At 44.2% G+C, this 12,602-nt stretch overlaps 1 protein-coding gene across 1 annotated transcript in view; it reads left to right on the top strand.

Moving 5' to 3' along the window:
- LOC129100401 (membrane-associated guanylate kinase, WW and PDZ domain-containing protein 1-like) overlaps positions 1–12,602 on the top strand; it is a 98,910-nt gene extending 86,308 nt beyond the window's left edge. The window contains 10 exon segments of the mRNA XM_054610014.1: positions 538–733; positions 1,303–1,605; positions 4,396–4,599; positions 5,805–5,892; positions 6,008–6,068; positions 7,484–7,627; positions 7,729–7,867; positions 9,411–9,803; positions 9,806–10,008; positions 10,011–12,602. Coding sequence (XP_054465989.1) covers positions 538–733; positions 1,303–1,605; positions 4,396–4,599; positions 5,805–5,892; positions 6,008–6,068; positions 7,484–7,627; positions 7,729–7,867; positions 9,411–9,803; positions 9,806–10,008; positions 10,011–10,514 — 2,235 coding nt within the window. The 3' untranslated portion in view covers positions 10,515–12,602.

Below are 12,602 nucleotides of genomic sequence, written 5' to 3'. Positions count from 1 at the left end.
AAATTAGGCTATAAATGAACAAACCCCTCTGTAAAAACCTTCAGAATATAAATAGGAATGAAATTCTCTGATATTGGAGATTGGAGTATGTAAGTTTGGTGTATGTAAGAGCTACTGAAGTGGAGATTTCTGGCTCAGCCTTTAAAGATATGTGTTGTTAAATTACATACATTTTGAAGAAACTACAGGTGAGGAGGGTAAAAAAATGAACTAATAGATATCACCATGAAACTTCCCCAGTTGATTACTTACATTAAGACAATCATTTTTTTATTACAAGTTTTCTGAAATGCATTGCAGGCTTTATCTAATGGTAACTTTTGGTGAATTTAGGAGAAATCTACTGATGCAAAAAGACAAAATAGTAAAATAAACACCTTAATGTGTATTTTGGATGTGTTCTTTCGACTAGTCTGAAAGAAGACTAGTCTGAAATCTCAAAATGAAGACTTAAAAAAAAAATTTTCATGTTCCTCGACTTAACAAAACTCAGTAATCTGTTACATCTTGCATTGTGTGTGGGCTTTCTTTCTCCAGATCTACATCGGCCACATAGTGAAGTACGGGGCGGCGGATGAGGACGGACGGCTGCGGTCGGGTGATGAGCTCATCTGTGTGGACGGCACGGCGGTGGTGGGCAAGTCTCACCAGCTGGTGGTGCAGCTGATGCAGCAGGCCGCCAAACAGGGCCACGTCAACCTCACCGTCAGACGCAAGTCCACCGGATACGGAGGTGATGAGAGCTTCACATTAAAACATGTGAACCATCACACGACTGTCACATGTTTTATGAACACAATGCAACCCTTAAAGTGGCCCTATTATGCTTTTCCACTTTTTCCGTCTTCTTTAGTGTGTAATATATATTTTCTTACATGTAAATGGTCCGTAGAGTGTAAAACCTGAAGTCCACGCCTAAAAGGAGTTACCCTCCCCCTCAGAAGCTCCTGAAACGGCTCCATTGAATTCTCTCCTTCACTTCCGTAACTTTATGATGTCATAATGTAACTTTATGAGGTCACAATGTTACAGTAGTGACGTAAAACTTTTTAAATTAAAAGGAGCATTTCAGAGAGAGGGTGAGAAGAGGTGTTGCAGGACAGCCAGGATGAGAAAAACAAGGAGGATTATGAGCATTAACGCATGTAAACATGTTGTAACTGTAACTGGAGATAAAGATATGCACCCGAAAAAAAGCATTATAGGTCGTGTTTAACCTTGACAAGGTTCCAGACTTGAATCTAAGGTGAATGAAATGTGGAGTAATGTTTTTTCTAACCAGTTTGTTCTCTTCATCCCCAGTGTCAAAAGGAGAAGGTGACGTCCCCCCGTCGCCGGCCTCCTCCCACCACAGCAGCACCCAGGCGCCCAGCCTGACGGAGGGCAAGCGGACCCCCCAGGGGAGCCAGAACTCCCTCAACACCGTCAGCTCCGGCAGCGGATCCACCAGTGGCATCGGCAGCGGCGGCGGAGGCGGCAGCGGGAGCACGGTGGTGCCCGCCTCCCTGCAGCCGTACGACGTGGAGATCCAGCGCGGAGAGAACGAGGGCTTCGGTTTCGTCATCGTGTCGTCCGTCTCCAGACCCGACGCCGGCACCACCTTCGGTAAGTGAGCCGAGCCGGAGCTAGTTGAGATTGACAGTGACTTCTATTCAGTTTGACATGAGAGTTTATTTTGTTTACTATAGGCTGACAAATTAGACTTTAATGCGAGTCAACAGTTTGATTGTTTGGGCGTTTTGTAATCTGCGTTGGTGCGTGTTACGTGAGAAGAGTTTATTCTGGAGATCCTGATTTCTCTCTGTGATTTCATTTACTCTCCGAGTGTGAGCGGCATGCACAAAGAACTTTAAAATGGAGCAATATTTTTGGTCTCAAAGCAATATTCTTCAAAGGTTACTACATGGCACTTGTAATAATGCTCTGCTTAAAACAATTTTAGACTGTAGCCCTGTTTGGTTGTGTTTCTGCAGGGTTCACTAAGTTTTTAATACAACATAGAATGCATCTTAATACCCGTTTCACAATCAAACTGTCCAAGGTATGAAAGTACAGATACAGCGTAAACTGATTCATTATTATAACACTTTTTCAGTCTTTTTTTCAACTACCCTGTAGTTAACAACAAAATGGCTACAGTTATAATTGATTAAATTAACACAACTTGAACCAGAAGAACCAAAAAACTCAAATCAAAAAAAATCAAAATTGATCATTTAAGTTTTTGCTAAAATCCAGACATGAGAGACTGAGATCTATTGGCAGATATGGAATATCGTATGTTTTCTTTAAGACCCTTTAAGACTTTCCTCAATGTCTTCGACATAAAATGATCTCAGGACAAAATCTTCCACGCTAACTCTGAGTAATTTAAAAACTTTTTCTTAATAAACTTATTCCTACCGGTTGGCGCCTCGTCAATATTATTATTAAATTTGTATGAAATACATTTTTGGCCGTATTGTCCAGCCCTTCTTCCAAGGCCTTTATTTTTTGATTAAACTAAATTCAGTGCAGATACACAGAAACAAACAGAAACCTGAGAGTCGGTGCATTAAACAGCCCCAGTACCCGACTCATTCCTCCAGCAAACATTTTCCACAAAGAGCATAAATCAACCACAGATTAAAATGACCACATATAGAACACACTCCTCCCTGAGTTTCCTTTACTCTATGAGTAACACGCGCGTGGCGTTTGACAGGAGTTCCCTTAATGCCACAGAACGAGGTCACGAACTTCCCATCAAGAGCTTTGGGATAAAGAAATCTCCTCGTGTGCAGAACGCTCTCCCCTCGGGATCGGGGGCCGCCTGCAGCTCCATCACAAACACCATCATCACTGATTCATGCCTCACAGCTGCCCCCACCAATCCATTCAGCATGTAATTGAAGTCTACTCAGCTCACTCCATTTGCTGTCTATACCACTTACGTAGCCGCCTAAAACAGCAGAATTGCATGTATTAAAGCCACTCAGGCATTGATGAGGAATTGTTGATGTCCTCCGCGAACAAATTTGGCGTTAACCTCCCGAGTGATGAATTTCCTCCACCAATGTCACGCCAAGGTCCCTCGTATGGTCAGTCATTATGATGATGTACGGTGGTGTGTCAGGGGGGCGAAACACAAGAATGGAGGAGCCGTTAGCCGGGGGGAAGTTTCATTGATCCCGTGGGTTAATGGTGTTGCTCTGCAAGAAATGCAAGAATTAATGTGTTATTTATAGGGACACCAGCAACGTGCTAGTCAACAACCTTGTCTCAAACGTCTTGTAGTCCTTTGGAGTTTGAATATTTCGTTGCGGCTGCTTCACTGCGCTCCTCTGCTCCGCTCCGTCACTGTTCCTCTTGGGACGATGAGATCAATGGACTTGGTGCTTTCATGTGCTGATGCTGGGAGGCGCCACGGCTAGAATCTGACAAAGAATATGTGTTACAAAGAAACAAACGAAATAAGAATAAAGCCGTTTCATCTGATTAAATCTATATATCATAGATACATCAGCCATGTTTCTCCAGTCTGCCATGGTTCCATCCCCCCCCCCTCTCATCCACTCCTACTATGACCTGAGATTGAGGTTGTGCTTAGCAGATTGGGTATTAAATGCTGGTCGCTTCGCCACACACCCAGTTTTATCAGACATCTCATTATTTAGACAGAGTGACAGGATACAAGCACATTTTTCAATCAAAAGACCGAGCGAGGGCTAAGTGAGGTGATGTAATAAATATGGATGGTGCAGAAGTACTGGAGGGAGGCACAGGGAGGAGCAGAGATGAAGAGAGGAAGGGGAGGTCTCCAGGGTCTGTTCAGAGCTTCTGTTTAAACACGATGTGCAGTATTGAACCCTGTCACTCAGGTGCAGGTTGTATTTCTTGCAGGTTGTATTTCAGTCTGCATCCCACTTCCTCATTAGGAATCCTTCTAATTTTCAGAGTCGTTTAAGATCCGAACAGCTCAATAACCTGAACGTCTTACGCCGCAGAAGCACTTGTGTGCTCATTGATCCGTGGCAGGGAGGTGTTGGGATGATGCTGTGACCAGTGTATTGATAGGCTGTCAAACATTAGCCATTGTGGATGCTGACCAGCAGCATATGACTCACAGCCAATTTATTTAATACGTCAGACGATAGGGGAGGAGGACAGATTAGGCAAGTCTCTGGTCCATCTAGTGTTTCGCATGTGTGCTGATTGCTACAAGTTTGAATGAGAACATGGTGATTTTGGGTAATTCATTCTTATAATTCTTTTTTGTCTCTTTCTCCCCTGTTTTCTTTCTGTTTTCGGATATTTTCTAAAATACAAATCAACACACCCAATCAACACAATAAAATAAAAAATAATCGCCGCACACTATTTCTAACACGCACACAAACAAACTTAACACAAAAGCTGGAAACGCTTGTGTGGCCATGCCCCACAAAATAGGACGCATCATCGAGGGCAGCCCGGCGGACCGCTGCGGGAAGCTGAAGGTCGGGGACCGAATACTGGCCGTCAACTGCTGCTCCATCACCAACAAGTCCCACTCGGACATCGTCAACCTGATCAAGGAAGCCGGGAACACCGTCTCGCTCAGGATCATCCCAGGTGATGGTAAGGCTCGCTTTGGCTCGCGGGCCTCACTGGGCTGTTGCATAATGCAGCGTGATGTGACTTATTCATTGGATGTGGTGGGAAGGAAAGGGCACCGCTACCTCCTGACAGGCAAGAGCACTTTTTCATAAAGGGTGTGAACCCTGGTGTCTCAGGGAGTGAGTCATTGAGTAGGAGTGAGGCGAAGTTGCCCCAAGAAACTGCCGTTGAACTTCTACAAGTCGTCTCTTTCTTTCTGCTTTCTGTTTTTTCTTTTTTCTTCGTGGAGATATGACTCGCAGTATTTTGTCAGTTTGAAAACGCTGCTCATATTTAGTCAAGAGCTTCCTGTTGGTTTTAATCTCTTCAGCTTAGTGGAGGAAAGGGGAAATAAAGCTCATAATATCGCAGCACAAGCAGTTTGCAACGTAAAGCTCCGCAATTTCGGGTGAAATATGTCAAGTGCTTTAACGAGAGCTTATTACTGGCTGGCTGGTCAACCAATGAAAATACTCTGTGATGGAATATCCTTTATAGAGACAGAAAACGAAGCTCAATTAAGATTTTTCGGTGAGAGCTGTTCACTAAATGGCAGGTTTGTGCAGGCAAAGTTTCCTGGTAGAAAACATGGCGTGGCCTTGTTCTATGTGAATGAAGGCATTTATTGATCCACCTCATTCTCCCATCTTAAATATCACCAAAGATGTGTGTCGCCAAAGCAAACTGTTCACCTCAAAAAGAGAGAGAGAGAGAGAGAGAGAGGTGTCCCTGAGGAGGTCATCATTCTTGAAGTAATGAGAGAGTGAGAGAAGGCAGCGGGAGACGACTGAGTCAGACTGATGTTCTTGCTAAACACAGACAGAGCTGTACACCTGCCAGCGTCAGAGGAAACTAATGTGTGCTGCAGTTTTCCTGCTGGTGAAGAAGATGGAAGTGAAGAAAAGGCAATAAATGGCAGCTGTCCTTGTTTTTGCAAGATGATGCAAGTCGTTTTTCTTTCATTTAGTTGGGGCCAGTGTTGTCCATGAGCAAATGGCAAATGACAACATCAGAGGCGGTTAGCATCAGGTCTAATAGAGTAGCCTGTGAGCGGTTCAGTGGGCTCCTCAGGACAGTAACATCACCACCAGCTGTGGGCAAATGCATTAAATAAAAAGCAGTCAGTTCATTTTAGCTCCGTTGTTTCTTTTTTTAAAATGTTAATCCGTCTTTTTTTTTATTTGCAGAATCTTCCAATGCTTCTCTGCTGACTAATGCTGAGAAGATAGCTACCATCACCACCACACACACACCTCAACAGACCACAGAGTCCCGGTAAGGGATGACGCATCCATTCATTTTTTTTTAATGCACAAATGCAAACGTCTTTCTGGAAAGTGTTCTTAAATACAGCACGATGTTTATTAATGTGAGTTTCTCTTTTTTAAAGGAATAACTCAAAGTCAAAAGGAGCTCCTCCCCCTCCGCCCATACACAGTCAGACAACACAGGTAAGAATGGATGCTTTCACTCCACAGTTATTGATCGTACTGGTTGTACATCAGTACGGTAAATAGAGAGTTTCCACCTGTGAAGCTGCTTGGAGGAGGAGCAATATTTCACCAACATATAGCCTCAACTGTTCACACACTGCACTGCTACGTTAACGTTACTGCTAACTTCTTACTCACTCTCAACACAAAAAACAAAACATGTATCTGAGTTGCCAAATAATGGTCATTTTTCAGACTCTCCAGGAAGGCATTCATAATGTTGCACTCGTGGCATTGTGACAAAAATAGTTGTGTAACGAATGTTAAAAGAGAGAGATGAGAGCTTAGAAAGAGGATTCAATTATTGCCAGTGTCGGCAATACTCTTTGCTTGAATTGACCTCTTTTGTTGATCTTAAAGTAGAAGTTCTGCCCTGTCTATGTAAATGAGTGAGTAGATTGATTATGGACTAGAAAGGTGCACTCAGTGGAGTCCAAAGCCATCCACCGCTGTATTGTGTGATTAAATGAATACAACTCACAACTGGCTAACCCAACGAGTAGATACCAATGGGCTGTGAAGTGTATAAAACAAATTTGACTCAAAAACAAGCAGCAACGTATGCAGGCCATCTTATCAAAGTCTTTGTATTAGACATTTCATAACTAACAATCTTGCCAAAGAAAAAATGAAACACACCAAGCTGTCTGCCAACGTAACAGCGGTTGTATGCGGCGGTGTACTCAGCAGTGTGTGTGCCTGTAGCTCAATTAGCTGTTAGCTAAACACATCGACAAAAACAATTTCAGTAAACAACGTTTTTTCCCCCGCTGTGTCTCTGGTCGCAGAGTAGTGGCTCGGGGTCTGCGATGCTCTCAGCTGTGTTATCACTCATGGCCCCTTCCCAGCCAGGGGGTCATTTAAGTGTAGTTATTGATGAGTCAGCAGGCCGTCAATGGAAGCATAAAACCGGCAATAAAATGGCGATTTGAGAAAGTGTGAGTCACCGCAGCCATGATAAGTCCTTGACATGGCATGAAGCCATAACTGGGCACCAAATATATCTTTCAGTCTGCTGCAGGAGAATGAAAGATTAGCTGTGGACGGACAGACAGCCGCACAGTCACTCACGTACAAGAGGCAATAAAGCTGATTTTGGAGGGAGTTTTTCATGAGTATGGTACGTTTCGGGTACAGCCCTTCTCCTGATCTGAACTCTGCTCACTGGCTCATGTGGCATTAATTATTCATGTGTTCCAGGGTATTGTACCGTTCGCCATTGACATTTTGTGAGTTTCCCTGGGACTCGGCTTGATTAGTCCTGAAGTTTGGACTCACCTTTTGACTCCCTTGTGCACCATGGCTTAGTCTCTCCTCAGCTCTTGTCTCCTTGTGACTTTTATCTCTTCGTCTCTCCTTTTTGTGTCTCACAGGATGCAGAGTTCTACTCCGTAGACCTGGAGCGGGACAGTAAAGGTTTTGGCTTCAGCCTGAGAGGAGGACGGGAGTACAGCATGGACCTGTACGTGTTGAGACTAGCGGAGGACGGGGCTGCTGTCAGAAATGGCAAGATGAGGGTACGAAAACCATAAAAAGCTGAATTTATGACCTTTTTTACATCTTCAATTATGTTTTTTGATGAAAGACCGCCTTCAACAACTCGGCCTCTCTGTTTCAGGTGGGAGACGAGATCCTGGAGATTAACGGTGAGAGCACAAAGAACATGAAGCATTCACGTGCCATTGAACTGATCAAGAACGGCGGTCGGAGGGCGCGGCTCGTCCTCAAACGTGGAGACGGATCCGTACCTGAATATGGTACGTAACCATGACGCCATGTCGTTGTCCTCTTCCTGTAAATTCTTATTGTTGTTGCCGCTTCATAAAGCACAGACTAGAATAAAGCCTCTTATCTGCTTAGTGCACCACAGAAGACATTTACTCTTTTTAAAAGAAAATAGATTTTCATGATTTGTATTACTGTAAATGATTTTCTGATCCATGAATTTACAGCAGCCTCCTCATAGTTTCTGCACAAGATTGAGCTGTCAAATATTATTGATCAAATTTTTGGATTGGTTGCCACAAAAGCTTGTTCAGTGATTTTGTACTCTGTAGGATCCGTAGGACAGATGTTTTACAGCTGAAGTAATATTCCCTCCCAAGAGCTGCATGCTCTGCTGATGGATTATTCCTCACACAGCTTGAGTCATATTGTTATATTTCTGGAATTTGATTTTCTATTCCCTCCTCAGATGGATTTGTGATACCGTATCAAGTGTAATATTTTCTTGTCTTTCACAACAAACCCCTTTTTTCTTCTCTATTAAGATGCACTGTAAAACAGCCTCTTGTCTGTTTTATCTGTTTTTCTCCTCTCTATCCCTCCTTTCTTTCTTTCTTTCTCTCTCTCTCTCTCTCGTTGCTGGGCTCTTCCTCCTCTCTCCAGCGATGATGGCTCCTCATCTCGCTGTTGGTACAATGAGGAATGACAAGATGGGAGAGCCCTGTTTCTACCTAATGGGCCAAAATCAGACCACGGTTTGTAGCCAAAAGTCTGTCCCAATCCACTCTCCCTGCCATCTTTTTCCTTTCCGTTTTTTGATCCACCCTTCCTTCCAGCTCATCCCGACCCGACTCCCGCTCTGTGTGTGTTTTTTTTTGAGCGCGGGTGTGTTTCTACATGGTGTGCATGCTCTGTGTCTTGTCATGCCTGAATTAAACTTAATTTAACTCCCGTGAATCCGTACATGCACAGACCCCCCCGCTCTGCCAGCCTCACACCAGATCGTTTTTTTCTGTTGTACTGGGACTAATTTAATGCCACCTCACATGCTGCAACCATAGCAACCTGTATCTAATTTTGCAGCCAAACACTTTGCTTTGAGTCTGTTCTTTCCCAAACGGTGCACACTGAGTTGTTCACCATTTTGTTTTGAATGATTTCCTAGGTGCCTGCTGTGCCATTGATATCCCCTGCCCTTCACTCTGCCGATGTGTTGCCCCTGCTGTTGTTGCTGACATCACCATGTGTCTCAACCTCTAGAGAAAACACGCTGAAGTGATTTAGCACTTCAACGCATTATTCATGTTTTGTAGATCATTTAGGATTAGCCTGATTGTTTCTAGGGAGATGTACGCAGCATATGAAAGAGCACATGTATGCATGGTTTCCATAAATCTCTGCATTGACTTTCTGTCATGTCAAAGCAAGCGCTCACATGAAACCTACAAGGAAAGTTTATGCCTGCTGAACACAATAAATGTCTCATGTGATTGATGTAGAAGTATTCCTCAACCTCGCCGCCCTCATGAGGTTTTTCTAGTAAACGAGCGTCACTTTCTTTCTCCTCTCCTGCAGACGGCAGCAGTGACGGGCACCCTCCCACACCCGGGGCACAAAACACTCCGGAAGTGAGAACGCTGCCTCCTAACAGCCGATATCACACCTCATTGGAGTCCAGTTATCCACCAGACCTTCACAAACCATCACGCCAGGAGGAGGCTGCGCGTGGCCGAGACAGGGACCGGGCCGGGTCAGATCAGATGGACTACCAAGGCCGGCAGTTTATCCCCCACCATCATCACACCTGGAATAACAATCACAGTCAAAGCACCCCCAGACAGCAGTCTCCAGACAACAGTAACAACGGCAGCAGCAGCGGTGGCAACAAGAAGAGCCGAGGCCGCAAAGTCAAGAAGTCCGAGTCGGAGAGCGGCATCTCTAAACTCCTAAAGACTCTGAGGAAGGACAGCTCGGGAAGAAGGCCGCCGCCGCCGAGAAGCTCAGGGGGCGAGAGCTCTCGGGCAGCAGTTCCACTTTGGACGGGAGGTTTCGTCAGCAGCGCCGCGGCTCCCTCGACCGCTCACCAACGCGGAAACGCGCCCCGTCTCCCGATCGTCGGCGGGCCAAGTCGATGGACCGCAGGGCGGAGCGGGCGCACCGGGACCGAACGCCCGAGAGAGGGAGCACGACGACGGCGGGTTCCTCGCGGTGACGCCCGAGCGCAAGTTCTACGAGCGGAGGCTCCTCAAGGACTCTCAGCTGGTTGGTCGGGTCACGGAGGCCTCGACCCCCGAGCGCACCACCAACAACAACGGGGATTCCTCGTCTCTTTCCAGGGGCCGCACGTACGACAGAGCCACGAAGAACGGCAACCTCCTGAGAGACTCTTCCCCGGAGAGGATGGAGGAGCGATACTCGGTGAACGGGACTCCGGAGCGACGGTACCGATCGGAGCGGGACTCTTCCCCCGACAGCAACTACAGCCGGGACGAGGTGAACTACGCCGCAGCGCCAAGACTGAAGGATTACTACGGCATGATGAAGAACAACGCCGCGCACAACAACGCCGCCTACAACAACTCGGGCCATAACAATAACGCAGCGGGCCGCGTCCCAAACCAGCTCCCTGAGCCCAAGAGGAGGCTGTACAAAGAAAGCCCCAAAGACCTCAGCATCTAGAGCAGAGATCCGCCTCGCCGCTCTCTCCTCTATCTGTGCATATATGTACAATACACTGGAATTGGACTTCTGAGGATACTAAACTCTCGTGCTTTATTTGGTCGACCGGTTTATTGATTTGACTTAACTACTTGTGATCCCATCCAGAGATTCATAAAACAGCAGGAGTACAATCCTTCTCTCAGTTCATGCTGGTCGTTTCGTCATTGTTATAGTTATTTTGAACATAACATGAGGTTGTTGTACTATTGTAAAGGTATTGTACGTGCCTGCATATGAAATCAGTGATATTGCTTTTTTGTAGGCATTTTCCTGAATCTAAATATTTGTTCCCTCAGAGGTGAAATGAAACATGCTTCCAGTCGTGGTATCTTCTAAGCTTGTTTTCAACTTTTTTCTTTTTTTTTTAAGACGTCTGTTCCATTCCTGAATTGCTTCACTGAACAAACTATAGCACAAGAAACTGAAAAAATCTAAATTTTAACATCTGATGGTAAAAGTAGAGTGATAATTATATAAATAATATATGACTTTTTGTTGCATTTGCTCACTATTTATTTTTTTAATTTGGCACATATGTTGAGCAAGCTTCCTTCTTTAAAGACTGAAGGAAGAAGAGCACACTGTAACCAGAAAAAGCATGCTGTACCCTTGATTGTGTTGCATCCTTTAAATGTGTGGCAGCTCACTTTCCTTTTGCCTAAATACGCTCCCACACTACCCAAATTAAGAAAAGAGATCAGACAACTGGTGAGAAAAAATTGGCAACGGCGTTATTAGTTGCTCCTTTGGAGTGGGATTATAAAAAATAACTTGATTTTGTTGCTCAGCGAGTGCTGATGTAGCAGGAAGAGGAACCTGAGTCACTTAACTTCAGGCAAAACTGTTCTGGTAGATTCTCTGTAGCTGGAAAATAGGAGTTATCTAAATTAGTTAGTCTGGATGAGTCTGCGTAATGCCACAATACCAGCGTGAAGCTGCCATTAAATATGATTTTTCAGATTTCCCCCCTAAAAAAACAAACAAAATATGTGTAAATTATCCCTGTGCAAGATGCATGTGTAAATTTAAGTGTAGTTTAACCACTTTTCTCTGATAGTTCTGAGTGAGAATAATCAATAAGGAACACGCACAGTGATTGTTGGCCCTGTCCTCATGTTGATGATGACCACATTTGCGCACCGATCACCTCCTGGGTCACGACCCCGAACAGCTGATGTGGTAAATAAACGGAGAGAGTCCCGGTACAGGAGACGACCAATCTGCCACGCTGAGCCATGCCGTCACGCCACTGGAGTCTGACTGCTGCTTTATGATGTGTTTTTTGTGTGTATTCTCTGTTTTATGTTTCATTGAAGAACTAAAATATATTGGATAAAAAAACCCACAACAAATGCATTGTTTGATCACTGTTGTCGCCATGGTACTGTATTAACAAAACGAGAAAAAATAGGAGAAAAAAAATAAGAAACACATTTAAGAAGTTGGCCATCACCTGTAAAGATTTTTTTTTTTTTTTCAATGTAACTATTAGGAAAACCTGTCGAGGAATAAAATGTTGCCTTTTTCTTGTACAAAAGAGAAATTTATGGAAAAACCTCAGCAGTGAGGAATGTGATATTGTGTTTATATCTCTGAAATGGACCTGCTGATTTATGGGAAATATGTTGATTTTACTCTGGATCAGGTATGTAAAGACATTTTAAAAATGAAAGACTGTATTTGGTCAATCAGAAACTGTTTGATGGTTTGAATCTCTCTCGATGGTTAGCCTGCCTTTGTATTATAAAGCACTTGTATGCAGTCTGTGTTCTTCAAGCATTATTTCTTGCAATGTGCTCCGGACATAATGCTGTCTCTGTGTTGATAAAAGCAGTACATGTATATGGGCCAATCTTTTTTATAAAACTATGCATATATAAATACTACATTGTTCATAGCTTTATTTGACCCATGAAGCTATACATAACATTAGTCTAAGTACAAGTAGATGTGGACTTATCCAGCTTCTTTCCTTGAGATGGATTACAATGTATATGTAGCTATCAAAAGAAGTCTGTGAATGCTATTTTTATTATCAAATAAAGT

The sequence above is a fragment of the Anoplopoma fimbria genome, chromosome 12, assembly GCF_027596085.1.
Source record: "Anoplopoma fimbria isolate UVic2021 breed Golden Eagle Sablefish chromosome 12, Afim_UVic_2022, whole genome shotgun sequence".
Lineage (NCBI taxonomy): Eukaryota > Metazoa > Chordata > Actinopteri > Perciformes > Anoplopomatidae > Anoplopoma > Anoplopoma fimbria.
This window is presented reverse-complemented; position numbering and strand designations above follow the sequence as displayed.